Consider the following 21,881-nt stretch of genomic DNA (forward strand, 5'->3'; position numbering starts at 1 on the left):
TTTCTAATCCTAGAGTTTCACCATCAATTTTCTACCAGAAGCTAATGCAGGAGATAGGTGTCAGAGACAATTTTCATGTTCAGCCTGCATGAAAAGCTCAGACTGACCGATGATAATCAGAAATGATCACTAAAAAATGCGTTTTCAGTGTTCCAACCAGAAGAAACAAAGAATCCAGGTGGAAAAGCATTGGGGAGCTTTTAATCTTCAGACGGTGATTATAACATGAGCACAGGTGTGCTGATTTCATGGAGCTAAAGGAAAAACTAAAACTGTGGATTAATTTCCTCCTTTTCTCATCATGAAAAAAGTGTTTACCTGATCTGGAGAAATTAATTTTTTAGTTTTTATATTCATCCAAAGTTATAGATTCATATCTGATGGTTTAAACTCGATCACTGCACAGGTGTCTGTTATACACTGAACCTTTGACTCTGCTGTCTGTTTAAACCTTTGGATGCACAACCTTACAAAATTAATGACAACAGTCGAAAAACATAAATAATGCACAACTCAATATTGTTTAGTTTTACTTTATGTTGAAATATGCAATAAAATCAGTCTTGCAGCCTAAAAACAGACTTTCTGAGTTTCAAATGACTTTACTGCTACTTAACTGGTGTTCACAGTTAAAAAAAGATAAGAAATTATTCCACCCAGGTGTTTCTGAGGCACATCTGCATATACAGGTGCTGGCCAGTAAATTAGAATATCATCAAAAGGTTGAAAATATTTCAGTAATTCCATTCAAAACGTGAAACTTGTACATTATATTCATGCAATGCACACAGACCAATGTATTTCCGATGTTTATTACGTTTAATTTTGATATTTATAGGTGACAACCAATGAAAACATCAAATCTGGTATCTCAGAAAATTAGAATATTCTAAAGGCCAATGAAAAAATGTTTGTTTCTCTAATGTTGGCCAACTGAAAAGAATGAACATGAAAAGAATGTGCATGTATAGCACTCAATACTTAGTCGGGGCTCCTTTTGCCTCAATAACTGCAGTAATGCGGCGTGGCATGGACTCGATCAGTCTGTGGCACTGCTCAGGTGTTATGAGAGCCCAGGTTGCTCTGATAGTCGTCTTCAGCTCCTCTGCATTGTTGGGTCTAGCGTATTGCATCCTCCGCTTCACAATACCCCATAGATTTTCTATGGGGTTAAGGTCAGGCGAGTTTGCTGGCCAATCAAGGACAGGGATACCATGGTCCTTGAACCAGGTGCTGGTGGTTTTGGCACTGTGTGCAGGTGCCAAGTCCTGTTGAAAGGTGAAGTCTGCATCCCCATAAAGTTGGTCAGCAGCAGGAAGCATGAAGTGCTCTAAAACTTCCTGGTAGACGGCTGCATTGACCCTGGACCTCAGGAAACAGAGTGGGCCAACACCGGCAGATGACATGGCACCCCACACCATCACTGACGGTGGAAACTTTACACTGGACCTCATGCAACGTGGATTCTGTGCTTCTCCGCTCTTCCTCCAGACTCTGGGTCCTTGATTTCCAAAGGAAATGCAGAACTTGCTTTCATCAGAAAACATAACTTTGGACCACTCAGCATCAGTCCAGTCCTTTTTGTCCTTGGCCCAGGCGAGACGCTTCTTGCGCTGTTTCATGTTCAAGAGTGGCTTGACACACGGAATGCGACACCTGAATCCCATGTCTTTCATGAGTCTCCTCGTGGTGGTTCTTGAAGCGCTGACTCCAGCTGCAGTCCACTCTTTGTGGATCTCCCCCACATTTTTGAATGGGTTTGTCGTCACAATTCTCTGCAGGGTGCGGTTATCCCTAGAGCTTGTACACTTTTTTCTACCACATTTTTTCCGTCCCTTCGCCTGTCTGTTAATGTGCTTGGACACAGAGCTCTGCGAACAGCCAGCTTCTTTAGCAATCACCTTTTGTGTCTTGCCCTCCTTGTGCAAGGTGTCAATGATTGTCTTTTGGACAGCTGTTAAGTCAGAAGTCTTCCCCATGATTGTGGTGCCTTCAAAACAAGACTGAGGGACCTTTTAAAGGCCTTTGCAGGTGTTTTGAGTAAATCAGCTGATTAGAGTGGCAGCAGGTGTCTTCTATATTCAGCCTTTTCAGAATATTCTAATTTTTTGAGATACCAAATTTGGAGTTTTCATTAGTTGTCACTTATGAATATCAAATTTAAATGTAATGAACATTGGAAATACATTGGTCTGTGTGCATTGCATGAATATAATGTACAAGTTTCACGTTTTGAATGGAATTACTGAAATATTTTCAACCTTTTGATGATATTCTAATTTACTGGCCAGCACCTGTATTTTCCTTTTTTTACCCCTCTTGCCTTGAGGCTCAGCTCCAATACACCAAGGTAATAAAAGTGCATGAATACATGTTGAGTATTTGTGAATAAAATGCTGTTTTCTGACATGCATTTGAATTTTCTTCTTTTTAAATCATTTACAACATAATGTACTACTTTTTGTCAGGTGTCATAATATAATCAATTACATATCCTCATTAGTGTGCTAGTTTCAACATTTATTGTCATCTTGGATTTTTTTAAAGTAATTTTGACATTTCCTCCATGCTTATCAAGAATGAATAAGATCGAAATACAGACTGGATGATTGGTTCAATTTAATTATTGTTAGGTGTTTAAAATCTCAGGAAATAAAAGTTCTGTGTTTAAACATGATGAAAACAAAGCAATGCATTATGGGAGATGCAGTGGCAGAGTACTAGAGTGTCAAAAAAGTTGAGTTCAGAAATTGTGCAGAAAAAAATCAAGAGTCCACATTGTGAGTGAGAAATAATTAACAACAAGTGTTTACAATAAGGACTATAAATCATTATTAAAATAAACAAAGTAGTCAAGCAGAGAAATGAACAAGTCAAGTTAAATTCCAACTGCTCAGAGGTCATGTGATACACCATGGAAGGTTGGTTGGAAATTATAGTGATCCCATTCCCGTGACTTCAGACGTCAGCCTAAAATGGTCCAGAAAGGGGGGGGGGGGGGGGGGGGGGGGTGTCGGAGAAGAGAAAACAAAACAAATCTGAAAAAGGAAAATTGTGCTTCGATGTGAAAATGCTAGTTTCCTCACACCCACCAGCGCTGTCTTATTTCAAACATCTGTGCAGAAACATGCTGTATTTCCCTGTTAATGAGCTCATGCAGCCGATCTTTACATGACTGAACATTTGTGTTTTTGGTCTTGTGCTGTAGCTTTATAGACATATTTACACACTTTGGAGAATAAAACACACTTGCAGTAAAACGATAGCTCAGATCTTTTGATACTGTGGAACCTTTATGAATAGTTAACATCTTACCTGCTGTGGATAGCTCTCAGACTGACCTCAGCCTCCTGGCCAGACTGACAAATAACCACTAGTCTGTGCAAATCAAATAACCTCCAACTGTAAAACATTATAACTGTTCATGTTGTGTTTTGTTTTTTAAATAGGCAGCAATCACGGTCGCAGGGTTAGGGTGGACCAGACGCAGATGGGTGTGACATGGTGCTTACACATTAGCGTCGGCACGGCCCAAAAAAGTATCGAATGGTACCGGAATTTGGTTTCACACACAGGTCAGATTTGTGTTTTCGGTGCCGAGGCGACTCTTTTTCTCAGACCTTCTCCCCAGCGGTCAGACTGGGACCAAGGCGACACTACGAACGGATTGGTGGGCTGAAGTTACGCCTACCGCCTCCGATCTGCGAGAAGAATGAGCCAGCAGGGGTTTCATGCTGGATGTTGTTGAATAAACTTCTGTCTGTAGCACGGAGCTGCTGTTCCAGAGCTGCTGATCAGTGTGGGAACGGGAGAGAGTCCGCTCTGTGTGTGTGTGTGTGTGTGTGTGTGCGTGTGTGTGTGTGTGTGTGTGTGTGTGCATCTGTTCTCCGCATCGGAGCTCTTGCCCTGCTGAGCAGACAGCTGCTCAATGGAGAAATCAGTGTGTGTGTGTGTGTGTGTGTGTGTGTGTGTGTGTGTGTGTGTGTGTGTGTGTGTGTGGCACAAGATTATGAGGACACACACAGCAAATTAATAAAACAATGTGGTTCTGAGTCTCGAAAAGCAACACAGCTCATGCCTGCCTTTGTTTACCCTATAATGGAAGACGCCGCAGACTTCCCCCCTCGTATTTAACTCCGCCCACAGGCTCGGGAATTTCCGCATTCCTGAGAAGTCCCTCATTCAAGACCACGCCATCCAGCCCCACCAAACCCGACCATGTTGACGCTAATGTGTAAGCGCAATTAGGCTCCCCACAAGTAAAGATGACTTTTTAAATAACTTCATAAAACTGGTCTTTCAAAATAACATAAATTCACTTTTTTTCTTTTAGCTAATTTCTTTGGGCATGCTCCATTCCTCCAAACTGAGGTTGTTCAAAGAGCTATAAATGCTCATCAAATTGGGTATTTTTAGTTTGCAAATGAATCTAATAACGACCAAAAGGATAAAAAAAACCATCTTGCTTGGAATGAAGTGTGCTAAATAAACACGGCATAAAAATGTGTGTTTTTTTTGTATCAATCCAGCTGCTTAACTGGATAGTCTGATAGACGATGTGCTACTTTGGCATGAGACATGCATATAAATCACTGCCATTATTGATCCTGCTTGTTTCATCCAAAAGAATAATTACGGGTCAAATGTGTCTTTAAATAGTGGAAACAGGAAGTGGACATGTATATGTTTCTCACAAATCTCTTTCATTTATAGGCGAATTAAGTTTTTTTTTATTCTAACCTGCAATAAGTAAATGAAAGAAATGTCAAACTGTTGTTGACTGAACGAACACAATCCTGGTTAATATTGTCCAGTAAAAGTCCCAGAGGGTAACAGAATGATGATGTGATGTTAGAGGAAGATTTAAGGAGACTTCAGGATGTTGTCATGGATGACGGGTCATTCCACAGAGCTGCCATGTCTCTGAACCTGCCATTGGAATTGTGGGAAAACATTAGTTTGTGTTTTATGGTCGGCATGACCCACAAAGCCAGTCTAAAACAGAAAACGAGTAAAGGATAAAATCATCTAAAGGACAGCACACAGAAGCTAAAAGATCTGCATGTTTCTTTTAAACCAGGAGTGTGGAAAGGTTTTTTGATTCAGTGATCTTTGGAGTTGACTGAAAAACACATATACATGTTTTTTTTTTTTCAATAAAACTGTTGTGGTCTTTAGTATAAATGAATGAACACCTTGTGAGTCATTTTCTGAGGGAAAAAAAAGGTCTGGTGTTCCTATTTCAGGAAGTAGGAGTTGGTCGGAGGAGTGGGGGAGCGGAGAACTACAGGAAGACAAGTCTTACTCATTAACTCATTCAAAGCCAGCCATTTCCTGATCAGAAAAGCCCTTCGCTGCCAGCGTTTATCAGCGTTTTTACTTTTTTACTGAGTCACAGAATGTTGCGCTCTAAGATGATGTCAACGCCAAAACAATCAAAAAAAAAAAAACAGAGACTCCCCTCTTACATCAGGAAATTCCTGCACGTTTCGAGCGTTATCCGTTCTTTCATAATCCGTTGTTGAATTGTGATCGGCAGAAGCTTTTCCGGTTTGCGCCTCACTTTTTCTACAGCAGCGGCCCAAAACGATCTCCTAAAACATGGATTTTCTGTTTCCTGATCACGTGACGTGTGACATATGTGGATGAAGATCGGCTTTAGAGCTGGGATGTTTGTTCTCATGGTGCGGGGGCTCGTTCCGACGCCCACATAGCAAAACAATTCAAAGGCAGTGAATGAGTTAGGGATATGTAAACATCTGAGGCCTCATTTATAAAGCTTGCTTACGCACAAAACGTGGTCGGAAAACTGCGAAAGCAACTTTTCATGCAATCTTTGGGATTTATAAAAGAAAACGTAACGGAAAAATGTGCACAGCTTTAAGTTGACTAAGGACCTGGCTTACGCACATTTTGGACATGGAGAGCACCTGCAGTGCTGCTGCTGAGGAGGATACATTTATGAATTCCAGCAGCATTATCACTTGTACCACTTTGTGCGCACACAGAGCAAGTCCCCCCCCCCCCCCTCCCATTGAGGGCAGGATGTGATGGCACATTCCTAGGAAGTTTCTGATTTATTAAGCGAAGATTGTGTGAAGCTGTGCGTACGCCATGTTTTACATATTTTTTGCTGAGCTTAAGTACGGTTTTAGGAAGGATTCTACGCAATGTTTTATAAGTGAGACCCCTAGCCTCTGATTGGCTACAACTCTTCAGCTACCTTTGTTCGCTCTTCTTATCTCCACAAATAAAACATGTTCTGTCATTTTGTAGAGTTGCTAATGGTTAGCTTCTATAACAAAGAAGCACTCTAATCTTTCCAGGCCGCTAAATCGTTACAGTATTGTGCATCACAGTCCTAGGTGGGTGGGGCCACAAATGTAAATGTTCTCTATGATGTAGGAGGGACTGGCTGAAGACTTTAAGTTTGAGAGGCAGAGGGATACAAGTGTGGCAAGAAAACTACGTCATGTCACAATCTGCTCCTGCCTCCCTTACTGTGTCTCTCTCCTGCCCTTGATTAGTTTTTATTTGTCTCACCTGCCCCTTGTTAACCTGCCCATGTGTTTCTGATTTTCCCCTGTGTATTTGTACCTCCATTCTTGTATCAGTCTCGGTCGGATCATTGTTTGTTGTCAGCGTTGTTTTGTTCCGTCGTTCCCGCTCTGCCATTAAAACTACTTTTATTTCATCCGTGCCTGCATTCCTGCCTCCTGATCTGCTCCACCACACATGGTCCGCCGCCATCCACACCCTCAACGTGACAGAATGATCCGACCAACCTGGACCTGTTGTGAGCTCTAAACATCTGCCTGGAGGATTACTTTTTTTGCTTTTTCTCCATTTAGCGGAGGGAGATTCCGACTCAAGGCGTTTCGGTGCATCCTACCTGTTTCCGGGGTGGTCGGACACATTGAGGGGGTTTCGGCGCATCCTATTTGTTCCCGGGGTGGTCGAACCCATTCTCCTCTCCTGCTTTCGGCCCCGTTCTGTTTTTTCCCAGTGGAAGCCGCGGATCCTGGGGTTTTGGTGGAGTAAAACCCCCTACGCACGCCATCATTCCCCGGGGTGGTAGGGCTGGTCTCCCTGCTCCTTCTTCTGCTTCTCTGCACCCAAGCCTCTGCCTGTGACCCAGCGTATCGTGATGTGCACCTGCTCAGACCGTTTGTCGAGTACCTGCCGCCGAGCTGGGTTTCCTCGCGTCACTCCTGCAGTTCAGCAACTTCCTGGTCCACGCCTGCGGGGCCTATGCCTGCAGGTCCTCCATGCTGCAACCTCTTCAGAGTTCCGCCACTGCAGCCTCTTCAGGGTCCCACGCCTGCTGCTGCAGCCTCTTCAGGATCCCACACCTGCTGCTGCAGCCTCTACAGGGTCACATGCCTGCTGCTGCAGTCTCTACAGGGTCCCATGCCTGCTGCTGCAGTCTCTACAGGGTCCCATGCCTGCTGCTGCAGTCTCTACAGGGTTCCACGCCTGCTGCTGCAGCAGTCTCTACAGGGTCCCACGCCTACTGCTGCAGTCTCTACAGGGTCCCACGCCTACTGCTGCAGTCTCTACTGGGTCCCACGCCTGCTGCTGCAGTCTCTACTGGGTCCCACGCCTGCTGCTGCAGTCTCTACAGGGTCCCACGCCTGCTGCTGCAGTCCCTACAGGGTCCCACGCCGGCTGCTGCAGTTCCAGTTCCCGGGTTCGAGTCCAACAGTTCCAGTTTGAGTCCAAGTGTTCCAGTTTCCGAGTGTTCTTGTTCCCCAGTGTCCTGCTGTCGAGTTCCAGTGTCCCGCGCCTGCTGCTGTCGAGGTCCAGTGCCCTGCTGTCGAGTTCCAGTGTTCCAAGTCCGAGTGTTTGTGTTCCAGTTCCTGTTCCGAGTCCGAGTGTTCCAGTTCCATGTCCGAGTGTTCCAGTTCCATGTCCGAGTGTCCCAGTTCCAGTTCCAGAGTCCAAGTGATCCAGTTCCCCGAGTCGACGTCTCAAGTGTTCCGGTTCCCAAGTGCAAGTGTCCCGAGTCTCCAGTGTTATGTGGCTTTTGTGGGCGTCTGGTATCCGCCCCTTAAGGGGGGGGGGGGGGGGGGGTACTGTCACAATCTGCTTCTGCCTCCCTGACTGTGTTTCTCTCCTGCCCTTGATTAGTTTTTATCTGTCTCACCTGCCCCTTGTTAACCTGCCCATGTGTTCCTGATTTTCCCCTGTGTATTTATACCTCCCTTCTTGTATCAGTCTCGGTCGGATCATTGTTTGTTGTCGGCGTTGTTTTTGTTCTGTCGTTCCCGCTCTGCCATTAAAACTACTTTTATTTCATCCGTGCCTGCATTCCTGCCTCCTGATCTGCTCCACCACACACGGTCCGCCGCCATCCACACCCTCAATGTGACACGTCCTGAGTAAAAACATTCAATCATCCTGCATAAATACTGCTGTTTGAAAATGTCTTTTAATTTGTTACATCAGTGGTTTCAAAGCATTAATTTATTCTCAATGATTACATCAATTATTATACCCTGGGTATAGAGGATTGTTGTTTTAATATTTAGAAAGCTTTGTGAAAAGTCACACATGTAGTTCATATTTCTGTCTGAAGTAAAAATGAAGGTACTAAAATGAATATCAGATGAGGGCATCACTAAAAGGCCTTTTATCTGACAAAACACCAAATGGCACGACAACAGATGAACATTTCCTTGGATCTTCACTTCCTGCGTTGATATTTTAGGTGGTGCTGGAAGCCCGGCATATCGAGTTAGGCTGTTACCTGGCATTGATGAGATACTGAGCCAGACTGATGTTAGCAGGGGTCCCTGTGATGGTTATCTGGCGCTCAGCCGAGCCCTCCATGGCATTGGCGATTTTGATCTGCGCCCCAGACATCTGGCGAATCTCATTTATTTTGGTTCCTTGGCGTCCAATGATACAGCCTATTAGCTGGGAGGAAATAATACAAAGTCTTCAGAGCAGGAAGAAAGAAATCGGTGATTTCTTAAAACGTTTATACTTAATTCATCTGAAGTTTAAAAAGATTTAATGAGTCATGAAATTGTCTGTTTAATTTCAAATCAAGAATATATTACGTTTGACTAATGGTGACATGGCCATTAGATTGACTAACGAGGAAGTTTGCAACTTATTCCTTGGTCATTTTTAACATGCTTCAGATGAAATAAGGATGAAAAAACTGCAGATCTTCTGAGGGTGGAGGAGCTAACGGCTAGTCTGAGAGCAGCAAAGACCATCATGAATCTCAAGCGTTTAAAAAAGTTTCAGAAAGGAACTAGACTTCCATCTGTAGTTTTTTCATGAATTACATTTTAAATGCAGCACTGCAGTTGACCAAAGTACTGTATGCACAAGGAAAGAAAGTCATTATAGAGACAATGTGTAGTTTTTACCATTTCAGTTAAATTCAATTCAACTTTATTTATAAAGCGCCAAATCACGGCAAGAGTCATCTCAAGGCACTTCACACAGTAAATATTCCAATCCAGGTCAGTTCATTAAGCCAATCAGAAATAAGTTTCCTATGTAAGGAACCCAGCAAATGACTAGGGTAAGTGACTTTACAGCAATACTCATACTAAGCAAGCATTTAGCAACAGTGGAGAGGAAAGGGATCCTGGTTCATTTATTTCTGGATATCTCCATCCAAATGTTGTTGAAAACAAATGAAATGATGCCCAGTTGTTGAAAAATATCGGCGGCTTTGTAACATAACCATAAAAATTAAGTCTAAAACACACGGGAGTGGGCCTAATTCTCTGGGCGATGCCTCTTAGATGCCATGTTTCCTTCTACGGGAGCCCATGAGGACAAAATTTATTTCCTGATTGATAACGGTTGCAAAACTTCCATCATTCTTAAATGTTGTTGTTGTTTTACACATTTACCTCTTCACTTGTTACCACTGATGACAGGGAGTCTGATGTGCTTGTTATTCTGCTGAAGTTTGCACTCTCCACGGCTTTTTGAGCCTAAGGGGCAACCATTGGTAAAGTCTTACTCCAGTACAAAAATGCTGCTTGCTTGCAACAGTTTAGGAATCTACTGCCCCCTATTGTCAGGAAAAATACACACTGTCAATTTAAACAGTGGTAGTCAAAGCTAGGCCAGTACAAACAAGACCAGATGACAAAGTGGACAGTAAAAGAATAAAAGTAACCCAAATAGTAAAACATTAAAAAGTGGGTAGCAAAACTTGCCATTATAAAGGCTATAGAGAAAAGCAGGAAAGTGGTAGTGTCAAGGGCCAAGTGGGTTTTTAGACGTGATTTAAACTCGTTTAGTGACTGATCTGCCCTGAGAGAGTGTTTCATATAGTTTGGGGGCTGTGTGAGAAGATGCTCACTCCACACGGGATTTGGAAGACCTCTTTCGCACCATCAGAAGGCCAACATCAGTGGACTGGAGGGAGCGTGCTGATGTAAAGCTCACAAAGATAAAGACGGGAGGAGCCATTTAGAGCATTGTAGACCAAGGTCAGAACCTTGAATGTAACGCCGTACTGTACTGCAATCCTGTGTAGACTGGTGAGCGTGGGGGTAATGTGACTGTGTCGATCAGTGCTCGTAAGGAGCCTTGCAGCCGCACTTTGGACTTGGTTTACGACAGCAGAAACATAGTTTGTTCTTGGGTCCATTCAGACTAGCCGTTAGCTCCTGTTTGGCATAAACTTAATTTCTCCAAACAGAGGCCATTCGGGAAACTACCAATCTTTACTCACATCATTGGGAATGGTGAGTTCGTGGGTGCTGGCTGGTGGACTGGAATCCAAACCTGAAACAGTAACAACCGTCTAAAAAAAATACAATATTTCTATCTTGGGAAAGCATTTTTCTGTTTTGTTGTTCTTTTCTTTTAGTAAAGTTCTTATTGAAACTCAAACATCAACAAATGTGAAGACCTGTTTAATAATTTGTAGTTAACGTCTGTTTGAGTAGTTTAGTTGTTGAGAATTCAAAAATCAACTTCCCTTTAGTTACTTTGTCGTTTTTGTTTTGACCTCATTTGTTGGTTCATGTATTATTATTATATATATATATTCTTTACTTTTCACAGAAGCAAACAAATAATCCAAAGTCCGGTGTATTTATTTGTTATTTAATTGTCTTTATCATTTTATTTACGGAATACAATCAGACAATGGAAGGAGAAAAATATATACTCGGAGGGGAAAAATAAACAAAGATAGAAATAACAGGGGCCGAGTCATGCTGTGACAAACGAGAGATGTGGTGCATGGCAGGGAAGGACAAGAACATCTGTAAATCTGTTTCTTTGGATACAAAGACAGCAGAAACATCTCCAGGGCCTGGTGGGTACGTACCGGGGAAAGCAGGGGTGGTCTGTCCGAGAGGGGTAAAGGGGGTTTGCTGCATAGCCAGCTGGTGGAGCTTGGTCAACTGCTGAAGGGTTAGGAGGGAAAGTAGATCTAAGAGGTTACTGTTACACAGGTCACACCAAGAAATGAAGGCAACCAAAACCAGAGTGAAGAAACAGTGAGGAGAAGGAGGAGGCTATGCGACACGGGGTGGTGGAGGACAAAAAGTAAGAGAAAAAAAGAGAGGGTGGTTTTCTGCCATGGAGACAGGAATGACCAGATAATTTGAGCCATTTTCCCTGCATCCTTGTAATTTTCATATTCTCTATCATGCTTTTATCCTTTTATAAAACTGAAAAAAAAAATCCATTAATCCAAACAGAACACTGTTTAATTTCCCCTTGTCAGGTTCTAAAGGGCGTTTGTGATGTAACCTTTGGTTTTACATCCTTGTCAGGAGCACGCTGAGCCTGATCACAGGTTGTCCATCTCCTACTGCGCCGCATTTCCATCCTAAAGGGAGGAAGGCGGCTGCTCCAAAGGCATCTTTGCCTTCTAAGAGGACTTTTTAATGAGGGTGAAGAGGGTGTCAGGCCTGCACTTGAGCGATTGTACCGTCACCCACCGCCTCTACTGGCATCAATCACTGGCCAATTTGAATTAGTGGATCTGACACAAGGTGGTTCTCGAGATGCTCTAATGACAAGGACAGATGAAGGCAGATTATTAACGTACACTTATATGGTCGGCTGGAATTAAAGGGGTGTCCACAGCAGAACTACCCCTGCTGTCTTTGCTTTTGGATTAGCACCAGGACCCAGCGTTTGTTTTCCAGTCTGACCTTTCCAGTGTTTGACTTTCACCTCAATCTAAAGACCTGCTTCTCTGCCAATATCACAATTAGCAGATGAAGTTGATTATTGCCTCAAACACTAAGTACTTACATCTGGGTGTGGTATAGCATACTGTCCCTGAATTGTGTAGGCCTACAAAGAGAACATGGGAAAGAAACAGCATCAGAAAAAACAAAAAAACTTCCCATTCAGAACACACTCTTTAAACACGCACGTGTTTCATTCTGAGAACCTTTTTACCAGAACAAACTTGAATACTTTACTAGAAACATACACGAGTCTTATCAACATTTCTGAGCCATTAGAGCAACAGCGATACCATCTTGATGTTGTATGAGCCACGTTTCATCAGGCTTGGTGATGAACGCAGCATCGGTGCTGAAGTGGGTGATTTATTTTCATGTCTCCAACCTGCCGATGCTGGCTTTATTGCTAGATAAGACACATGCTGGTGAAGGCACAGATAACCACGGAAGACAAAAACTGAGATAATGTGCATCATCTCCTCAGAACCGTGGAGATTGTATCTGTCAGCCTGGAGAAAGTAGAGTTTTCTCTGCACATGTGCAGGTTTTTGGACAAACAAAAGGGTGAAATTTGAAACTGCAAATAATGTCATGATGAAGTGGTTCCCTTGGCAAAGAAATTGAAATGTTCAATGCATGTTTGGAATCTGTGTACTTTCAAAAGGACATGGGCCGTGACCAGTAGACTATAAATGAGGGTTGGACTGTAGACAGACCAATACAATGGCTCAGCTTCTTATCACCAAAATTCTGATTAATCCCCCGATTATGATGATCGAAACTTTGATCCATCCTACTACACCGCTTAGGAAACCAAGACCAACAGTAACAGCAAAGAGTAAAACCCAGAAGAACCAGGCAACAGTAAAATTTAAGGTTTATAAGGCACATATAAGACAAAATAGATATGTTAAGAGACAGTTTGGTCCAAAAGCATGTCTACTGTGACAAGAATCCACTCAATGGTAACATGCTTCTATTCCCCTGATTGTAATGGTTCAGGTCGAACTGGTTTGTTGTTTACCTGTTTGGACCGGCATTGGGTCGGTGATTTCAGAAGAGCGTTTTAATCGCTTGGCAGGTGGGGTTAAACCAAAATGCAACTTGTCCTGTATGCGGCTATCGCTGAAGATAACAAGCAGTGTTTGTAGTTTTGAAGCCAACCTAATCTAACCACTTGCTGCCATCTTCTCATGCCCATGTACTGTACAAATAAAGATACAAACAACTCTGGTGTTTATTTGCTTGTCACAAGCAGAGATGTTTTTCTGTTCTCCAATCAACGGGCTGCATTGAGTGACTGCTCCGCCCCAGCCGTACCGCTCCATTGTCCTATGGACCTACAACGGAAGCGGGCCCATGAACGGTGCAGTCCGGTTCCTTTGTGTGGCCAGCTTTTACAACAGATAAAAGAGAATCCTGACCCGCTCCAACCCATCCACCCCACACCCCTCAATAGAACCGATGCTCAAATGTGGAAAAACATTCCTTTGCAGGGAGGGCTGTCTCACTTTCACAAAGGTGAGACAGCTTTCAGTTTCAGGCAGGAGCTGATGCAGCAGTAAAGATTTCAAGTTGGCTGTGAGCACAAACTAATGAGCTATGGCTTGTTCAGCACTTACCTGGCCACCAGAAAAAATGACTGGGGTGGAGGCAGGCTTTGGGCGATAAGGGATAGTGGCACCTTTTGGTGGAGACTGGAACACAGGAGAGAGAAACGAGGCAGAGCGAGTCGGGCGCAGGCAGTGATATCAGTCGGTGTGCTTTATCTTAAGTTAAAGTTACACATTAGTCTAGATTTTAATGAGAACACAAATCCACCGAGCGGCTTCTCCACAGACTAGCTTGATGTGTGCTGGACTTTAGTTAAAGTAAAAAAAAAAACACTGTAACTGTTTTGTTTGCCACCATGGGAATTTGATCCGGATTCTCCTAAATGACATTTTTATCAAGTGAGTCATTAAAGACACTTTCGCTAATCATTCTAATATAGTCACAGAAGTTGAATCTGCACATACGCTACCTCCAGCATGACAACGCAGATCTGTTTGACACACTGAATGATGGCTTCTGGGGTCCCAGAGATTGTCACTGCACGCTCTGTGGAGTTCGGAAGCATGTCCCCCGCCACCTGAACCTGAGCCCCTGTGGACTGGAGGACAACGAGACTTAATTTTACCCCTGGAAAGAGCATCATTATTGTTTATTCTGACCTCATCTCTGCTGTGACCCTCAGCTGTTGCATCTGGGGCAACAACATGTTGCCTTTAGCGCTACTCTTTTGGCACCACACCCCCAGCTGTGGCTCAGTATTTCCAGAACCCATCTGTTGACATTACCCTGAGGGCAGCAGAGGAGCTCCATCCAACTGCAGCCTGACAACAGCAGAGCTCCTCTAAACAGGAAATCTGAGTGCATTTTGGTTATTTGGTTGACAGCAGATGTTATTGGCTTCCTTTCCACTGGCTGTCACTTAGCCACCTCAGAGGGATACAGTTATTTATTTTTTTAATTTGTCACACTTGTGCTGTTGCTTGGGAGTGACATTTTGGACGTATTGGGTACGTAACTGGGATGCAGACCGGAATAGCTCAATGATTGCGAGGCAGTTTTGGAGCACATTTCAGCACTCGATGATAAACAATTCTGAATTTCACTCACAAGAGAATTTACTTTCTAAACACTGGATGGACAGCTAAGCTGTGTGCAACCAACGAACAAAACTATTCATCCTAATACTTTTTTTTATTGAATACAAAAACTATAGGCTAAAAAATAACCTTTAAAAGGTGGAAACCCAAATATGATCTATTGTGTTAGTGCTTTGTATTACAGAGAGCTTGATGAATGGCAAACTGCTTAAAAGTTGATTATTATACATTTACAGCTCATTATTTCATGTTAATCATATGTAGCAAAGAGGTGCTGCTCTACCTCTCTCATTTCTTTAATCTTCGAGCCTCCTTTCCCGATGAGAGAGCCACACTGGCTGGCTGGAACGACGAGCCGTAGGGTGACAGGGGGCTTGCTGGTTGCTGGGCTGTTACTCATCGAATTGATTATGTCCTGAAACAAAAACACATATTTCATTTTACAGAAGGACAGCGACCCCAAACATTCATGATGCTTAATTGCTTTGGTAACTTCTCCTCATAGAAATCAATTGACAAACTGAAAAGTTAGAACAAATTAGACAAAAAACATTTTTTGTAAAAAATAAAAATAAAATTAAAAATCCTATATTTGATCATTTTAATGGATTAAACTTGCTGTAGATGGAATGCTTGTTTGGTTATATGCTTAAATGAGAACTTTGGCAAAGTCGAACTTTTCTTTTTCTAATTTAAAGGAAGCATTTGAGGTTTTTAACTTATAAAAAAACTTTTTAAAACATATTTGTCATGAACTTGAGTCTTTCTTATCTCGATAACATATCTGATGCAGCATAAAAATCTGTAAGAACTAAATCTGCACCATGACACATTTAAGGCATAAAACATGTTTTAATGCTAAAATTTAATTTTCCAAATACAAGATACCAGAGAGCGGAATTGTGGCATTAACAAGTCATCACTGTGCCGTGTTTTTGTTCTGCTCAGCAACTGAATCAGGTTCATTCACTGTGCTGATTGAAATCATGGGATGTCTAATCCGATCCTTTCCACGTATGGTTTCTATCGGCGGGTAATGCAGGAAACGGGGGTAGAAGACTATTTTCATGAGAGTCACCAATCATATTTCAAAAATAACAAGTGTTTCAGTTTTTCAGCGAACCTAGCCTTTAACATGTTTAAAAGGTCAAATTACACAGTCATACCTCCTCAAACTTGTAGGCGATCATGGCAAAAGCCTTGAAGATGGTGTCTGTGGGTCCTGTGATGGTGACAATCCTCTCTGGACAGTTTCCCTCTGAAATATTGATCCGCGCTCCACTCTGAGAAATGATCACACATATGCTTTCAGGAACCAAAACAGGCCAATTTGGATTACTAAATTATATAATAAACATAATTCATAAAAATCACCTCATCTCGCATCTTTTTTACAGTCTCTCCTTTCTAGAAGAATGTAAACAAATTATTTTAGGAAATAAAACTTTAAAAAAAAGGTTTTCCGGGAACCGTTGAAGTACATACCTTACCAATTATACTCCCCACCTCCTGTAATATAAATAATAATGGCATTTAATTAAATATATTAGCTTTTGTTAATATTTCCTCTATTTGATTTTATATTTGCAACGTGAATAACCTTTATAGAAAAATATTTAAAAAGTTATCCTAAACTGTCACAATGGTGAATATTAACAAAGTATCAATGCACATTTACTGGATGTAAAACTCATTGAAGATAGTTTAAATCTCAGTGGGAACCATATGAACTCACATGCATTTCCACAGAATTGTTCCATATCTGTGCGGGAATTTTAATGCCTAAATAAAGAAAATGTTTTAAAGCTTCATTCTGATGTTCCGAGAAACCGGAAAACTCTAACAGCAAACAGGTGAGTCTTGCATGAAAGCAGCAGGCTGGGAATTCAAAGACAGCAAAAACATAGAAGAACCCATTTTACTCTGAATTAATCAACCCAGGGTTAAAAAAATAATCTAACGTATGGCTGTGTGGTATGATTAGCATCAGGAATGATCAGACTAGCCATGGCTCTGGTAAACATAAATAGTGCTGGTCCGGCTTACTTTTCCATGCATGAGGAGGCGGATGGTCAGGGTGACATTTAGACCTCCTTCTGACTGGACTTTGGTCTCCATGCTGATAGACATCAGAGCAGAGCAGCAGCAGGACTCTAAGAAAGACAGAGTTCAGAGGTGTTCCAGCCAGCCACTCACCTGGACAATCCAAGAATCGCAAGAAAACACATGTTAACCTATGAATGTGTGTTTTGCAAACGTCCTGAACCATGAAGGCTGAATTTGTACTTTTGTGGCAACTTTTATATTTACCAGGTTATGTTGGACACGCGACATTTCTCCACATTGTAACTTAAAGTGCCAAAATAAATGTGTGTCTACTCTGGTTGCCAAACTCTTTAAGCTCATTGGACTCATGGAAATTAAATATTTTGATGGGAAGCTTTGTGACTCCTGCAGAGATTTTAGGAACCCTCAGACATGTTTTGAGATCCTACAACCTCTCATTCCTTGCAGCCCAGTCAGCTACTGACTTTATTCTGCAGCTGCCATTTTTAGATATTATGCAACCTTTCATTTTTGCATCAAACTGCTTTTGCCTCCTGTGGACTTGGTGGACCTTTTTCTTCGTCACATTGATGATTTTGCATGAACAAGAACTCTCAGATCCCCTTTTTCCTGTCTAATAATTTTCTACCAAGACACAAAGGATATCATGATTTCATACAGAAAACAAAGTCCAGATGTTACTATATCTACACCGATTCCTGATAGAATTATCCACCCTGTTAACTTCCTGCTGCAGGGTAGTTTCCTCATTCTCTACTTCCTGTTATTATCAGAGGAGCCATTTAGCTACAGGTTATAATTTCAAACCAGGTGATAACCATAGCATGAGCTGCTTTTGTTTCCAAAAAACCGAGGAATTGGTTTTCTGTGAAAAACAAATGAAGAGATGATGTAAAACAGCCCAGGGTGAGGGCTTTTGTAGGATAATAAATGAGCTGAAAATGGCTAATAAACAGTTCCTTGCTGTTTCTGTCCAGTTGGTAATTATTCATGCGAGAGTTAAAAAATCAACCCTGAGCTCTCATGAAACCAACAGATCTTCACGTAGGAGCTTTTTTTTTTTTTAAACGTATTTTTATCTACACGGTCCACCGTGTTCGTGTGTTAGTGGTGACAGAAGCAATTATAACTGCAGCTTTAAGGCAAGGACAAACTCTTTAATCAGATGAGCAGCGAAGGGGTGGTGGGTGACCTCCAGATCTCCGCATATTTGTGGAAAAGTTGCCGACACTTTGTCAGGAAACTATTCTCCATCTCGTGACACCATGCATTTCAGCGGATTTAAATTCATGGTGCAAAAATGCAGCAAAACCAAAATTGTTTTTCAAAACCTTCTGAGAACAATTGATTTCGTACGATTTTATTTGTTTTGATGTAATAATTAAAATAGATAGGATGGAAATTCAAAGCTTGAAATAATTTAAATTTTTAGCACTCATCGTCATGGCCATTTCTTCCTATGTACAACCTATGCTGTTGCAGAGGGCCCCCAAGCCACTAGGGGCCCCAAAGCTGCTGCGGTTGTGTCGATGGCGACACAAAATGGCTTTCATAATTTACCGTAACTCTTCGACAGTTTGCGCAATCAACAGATTCTGAAAGCTGGTATACAATACATTACGGTAACAATACTCAAGCCCCGTCCGAGAACCAGAAAATAATTATTTTCAGTAAACGTCCTACTTTATGTTTCTATTTAGTAATTTTAGATTATAGTTAGTCATATTTGACATTGCTTAGTAGTTTCTTGTACTTGTTCGGTCACCCGTAGTCGTCATTTTTCAGCAGCGTTTTTCACTGAGGCTTTTTATTATTTCATACGTTAGATTTGTTTTTGTAAATAAACCAGAAACCATAAAACCTTCTAGAAAGAGGAAACTTCCCTCAAAAGTTGTTGATGAGGAGCAAGATGTGCCCACATTGTTTTTTCGTCCCAAATACAGTAAGCATCTCTGCACTAAATATTTTCCACTAAACCTGTTCCACTTTCTATTGTCTAGTATTTCTGCTAATACTATTACTATACTATTATATGCTATTACTGCTACTTCCAGGAAAACAAAAGGTCCGTGTACATCTGTGGTTGAGGATTCAGGTGTGGATGAAGATGATTTGCCATCACAGCTGCAGTAAGTTTATCTGCAATTCAAATATGTTTCTAGCTTTAGTTCTGTATTTTTTACTTTTTTACAGTTTTCATTTTCTAGTATTTACCACTTGAGTATGTTTTATAAAATTTGATGTATTTATAATTTTAAATATTCTTCTGATGAAGAGCCATTCACCATCACCAGCAAAAGGCAATGTCAGAGACAGGATGCTGCTGGAGATGCACCACATCTTCTGGACTCCTGGACAACAAAGTCAGACCCAGGTACCGTCGACCCATGACACCCAGATTTATCCTCAGGTAAACAAGAGGACAAACACTAACAACATGCTTTAAAGACCTGCGGATACCCGACATGGGCAATAAACAAAGGAAAACAACAAACAACAACAGAAAGAAAAGAACAACCAAAGCAAAGAACCAGCAACCCAGAAAGACAAGAACCAAAACCAGTGATAACCAAGGGCGTCAGTTTGTTTTCAGAATCGCTGGGGACAATAACCATACACTTGAGTGGGGTTTAAAAATTGCTGGGGACAATAAAGTAGGCTAGCACAGGGGTCGGCACCCCGCGGCTCTGGAGCGTCTTCCATCCATCTGATGCGGCTCTCTGTGCTTGTAAAATAATGAATGGATATTTAAATAAAATGCTTTATATTTTACGGCATTAATTTTACATCTGTATGTCAATTCTAAATGTAAAGATTGTCTGCGTAAACCTGAACAGGTCCAACCCGGTCTTACTGTGAGATCGGGTTGACGCGTCACGCTTGTGCGTAATCATATAGGCACTTCTGAGCTGAAGAGGATGTGAGATTCTGGGCTTCTCCTCAGACGGCTCCTGGATGTGTCGCCACATTGAAGACAGGAACAAGCGCTATTCAGCCAAAGTTTCATAATCAGGGAACATTTTATAAGTGACAAGTCTCGCTTCAGTCTGAGGTATCTTCCTGCATGCGCTCTGGTTCTGCGATGCGCTCCAAGCCCCTCTCCACATCTTTAGCTCGCTGTGTACCTTATGTAGTACACGCTGACAGCGAGCTGCGCTGAGCAGTGTCCAGCTCAGATGTTCAGATGGGAATCTTTTCTTGAGTGATTTAGCTACATCTGCGATGTGCGTAGAATAAAATGTCAGTTCGTCTGCATGCGTCGGGGTAATTCTTTCTATTCTTTCTCCGTCAAAATAAACGGTCAAATACGGGAACTGTCCGGTTAACACAACACAAGCCCTGCTTTTAACTGTTCTGTTTTCTAGTGAAAATAGATAACATTTAACTTGATTAACACCAGAGCCAGGAGCACTGCGCCGTTATCTCCGTCGCTGTAAATGAGGGAAAAACAAAATGATCGGATCCTTTTCTGACCTTCCCCACCTACAAAGTTTAATTACAACAATCAAACGTGACAGAGCCTGGATTTGTATTCTGAACAGTCTAAACATGTTTTAAACAGAAACGTATGACAAAAGTGGCACCTGCTCAGTAAAACCACCAACAGGGTGAAAAATACCAAAATATTGTCGGCAGAGACGGGCTACAACTTCTGGATCCATTTTATATAAATCGTTTTATTGATTATCTTCTTATGAAAGATAACTTTGACGTACATGAGCGACCAGGCGCGTTGCAAGCTTTTCAAAAGTGTGGGGGATGTTGTCTGTGCCTAAAATAATTTCATGTTATTCATCTTGTTAGTTAAATTTCCATAATAGCGGAGCAGGTGCGAATTTTAGACGTGTCACGCACGTCTCCGTTTTAAACATGTTTAAACTGTTCAGAATACAAATCCAGGCTCTCTCTCATTAGACTGGTGTAACTAAAGTTTGTACTAAATGAAACTTTACATTAAACCATGTTGAAGAGAAAAGGATCTGATTAAATCAGTCAGTACAGTGCGCATGGCTCTGGGGTTAATCAAGTTTAGTTGTTTCTCTTTGCAACAATCTTCACAAGAAGGCAAAACAGTTAAATGGCAGGTTACAGATATTTCCATTTGACTGTTTATTTTGACAGATAAACTCAAGGATGTTGGTAGTTTTGAAAGAATTACCCCGACGCACACTGATGCACACACAGATGAGCTGACATTTTAATCGTTATGCACATCGCGGAGGTAAATAAATCAATCAAGAAACGATTCCCATCAGAACATCAGAGCTTTATACTGGACACTGTGCTCAGCACGGCTCGGAGCGCCCACGGTGGACAGTGGGCTGGAGATCTGTAGAGGGGTTCACAGCGCAGTGCAGAACCACGGTGCATGCAGGAAGATTTCCTCCCACTGAAGCGGTCTGGAAACCCGGTCTCTCTGAGGGATGTGTCACTTGGAAAATTTTCTTTTTATGAAATTATGAAACTTTGGCTGAATAGCGCTTGTTCCCGTCTCTAATATGGAGACGCATGATGCATCCAGTCTGAGGCAGAATAGCCTCTTCAGCTCAGAAAGCTCCTGTAGAGACATTTGATCACGCACAAAGTTTATGTGGAGCAGAAGCAGTCGGGCCACGGCAGGTGAAATGTTCCTAGCCTACATGAAGTGAAACTGTTTGATTGTAACATTAATATGTTACTGGACACGCTGGTTTGGTTGGTTAGACCAGTGTTTGAAGTGGAAAACACACACACACACACACACACACACACACACACACACACACACACATTCACACACACCAATTAAAATAAAGCTGATAGCGTGGACTAGAAGACAGGTGATGGTTTACGTATTTAAATGATGCTCAGGCTGATGTAAAATGTAATCTCCATCCACATCCAGACACAATTATCCTCTATTCTTTCTCTATTTGCTCTGCTCTTGCCTGGGCTGACGTAGCTGATGGTGCGCGCGGCGCGGCTAACTAGCGAC

General features: G+C 42.1%; 1 protein-coding gene across 8 annotated transcripts in view; it reads right to left on the reverse strand.

Annotated features, from left to right (window-relative positions):
* Positions 1-2,792: 2,792 nt before the first annotated feature.
* The window catches only part of pcbp3 (poly(rC) binding protein 3), a 90,441-nt gene continuing 71,352 nt past the window's right edge, over positions 2,793-21,881 (reverse strand). For 2 of the 8 annotated variants that reach the window (XM_015965473.3, XM_054746445.2), the window contains 12 exons: positions 16,886-16,992; positions 16,325-16,348; positions 16,214-16,246; positions 16,006-16,122; positions 15,123-15,254; positions 14,212-14,340; positions 13,811-13,885; positions 12,253-12,294; positions 11,315-11,393; positions 10,712-10,764; positions 8,750-8,919; positions 4,736-4,929 (listed from right to left, as the gene is read on the reverse strand). In XM_015965473.3, coding sequence (XP_015820959.1) covers positions 4,875-4,929; positions 8,750-8,919; positions 10,712-10,764; positions 11,315-11,393; positions 12,253-12,294; positions 13,811-13,885; positions 14,212-14,340; positions 15,123-15,254; positions 16,006-16,122; positions 16,214-16,246; positions 16,325-16,348; positions 16,886-16,969 — 993 coding nt within the window. In that variant the 5' untranslated portion in view covers positions 16,970-16,992 and the 3' untranslated portion in view covers positions 4,736-4,874. Of the gene's footprint in view, positions 2,971-4,735; positions 4,930-8,749; positions 8,920-10,711; positions 10,765-11,314; positions 11,394-12,252; positions 12,295-13,810; positions 13,886-14,211; positions 14,341-15,122; positions 15,255-16,005; positions 16,123-16,213; positions 16,247-16,324; positions 16,349-16,574; positions 16,622-16,885; positions 17,036-21,881 lie in introns of those variants that run through there. The other 6 variants (XM_054746449.2, XM_054746448.2, XM_054746447.2 and 3 more) reach the window with 6 other exon arrangements.

The sequence above is a fragment of the Nothobranchius furzeri genome, chromosome 14, assembly GCF_043380555.1.
Source record: "Nothobranchius furzeri strain GRZ-AD chromosome 14, NfurGRZ-RIMD1, whole genome shotgun sequence".
Classification (NCBI taxonomy): Eukaryota; Metazoa; Chordata; class Actinopteri; order Cyprinodontiformes; family Nothobranchiidae; genus Nothobranchius; species Nothobranchius furzeri.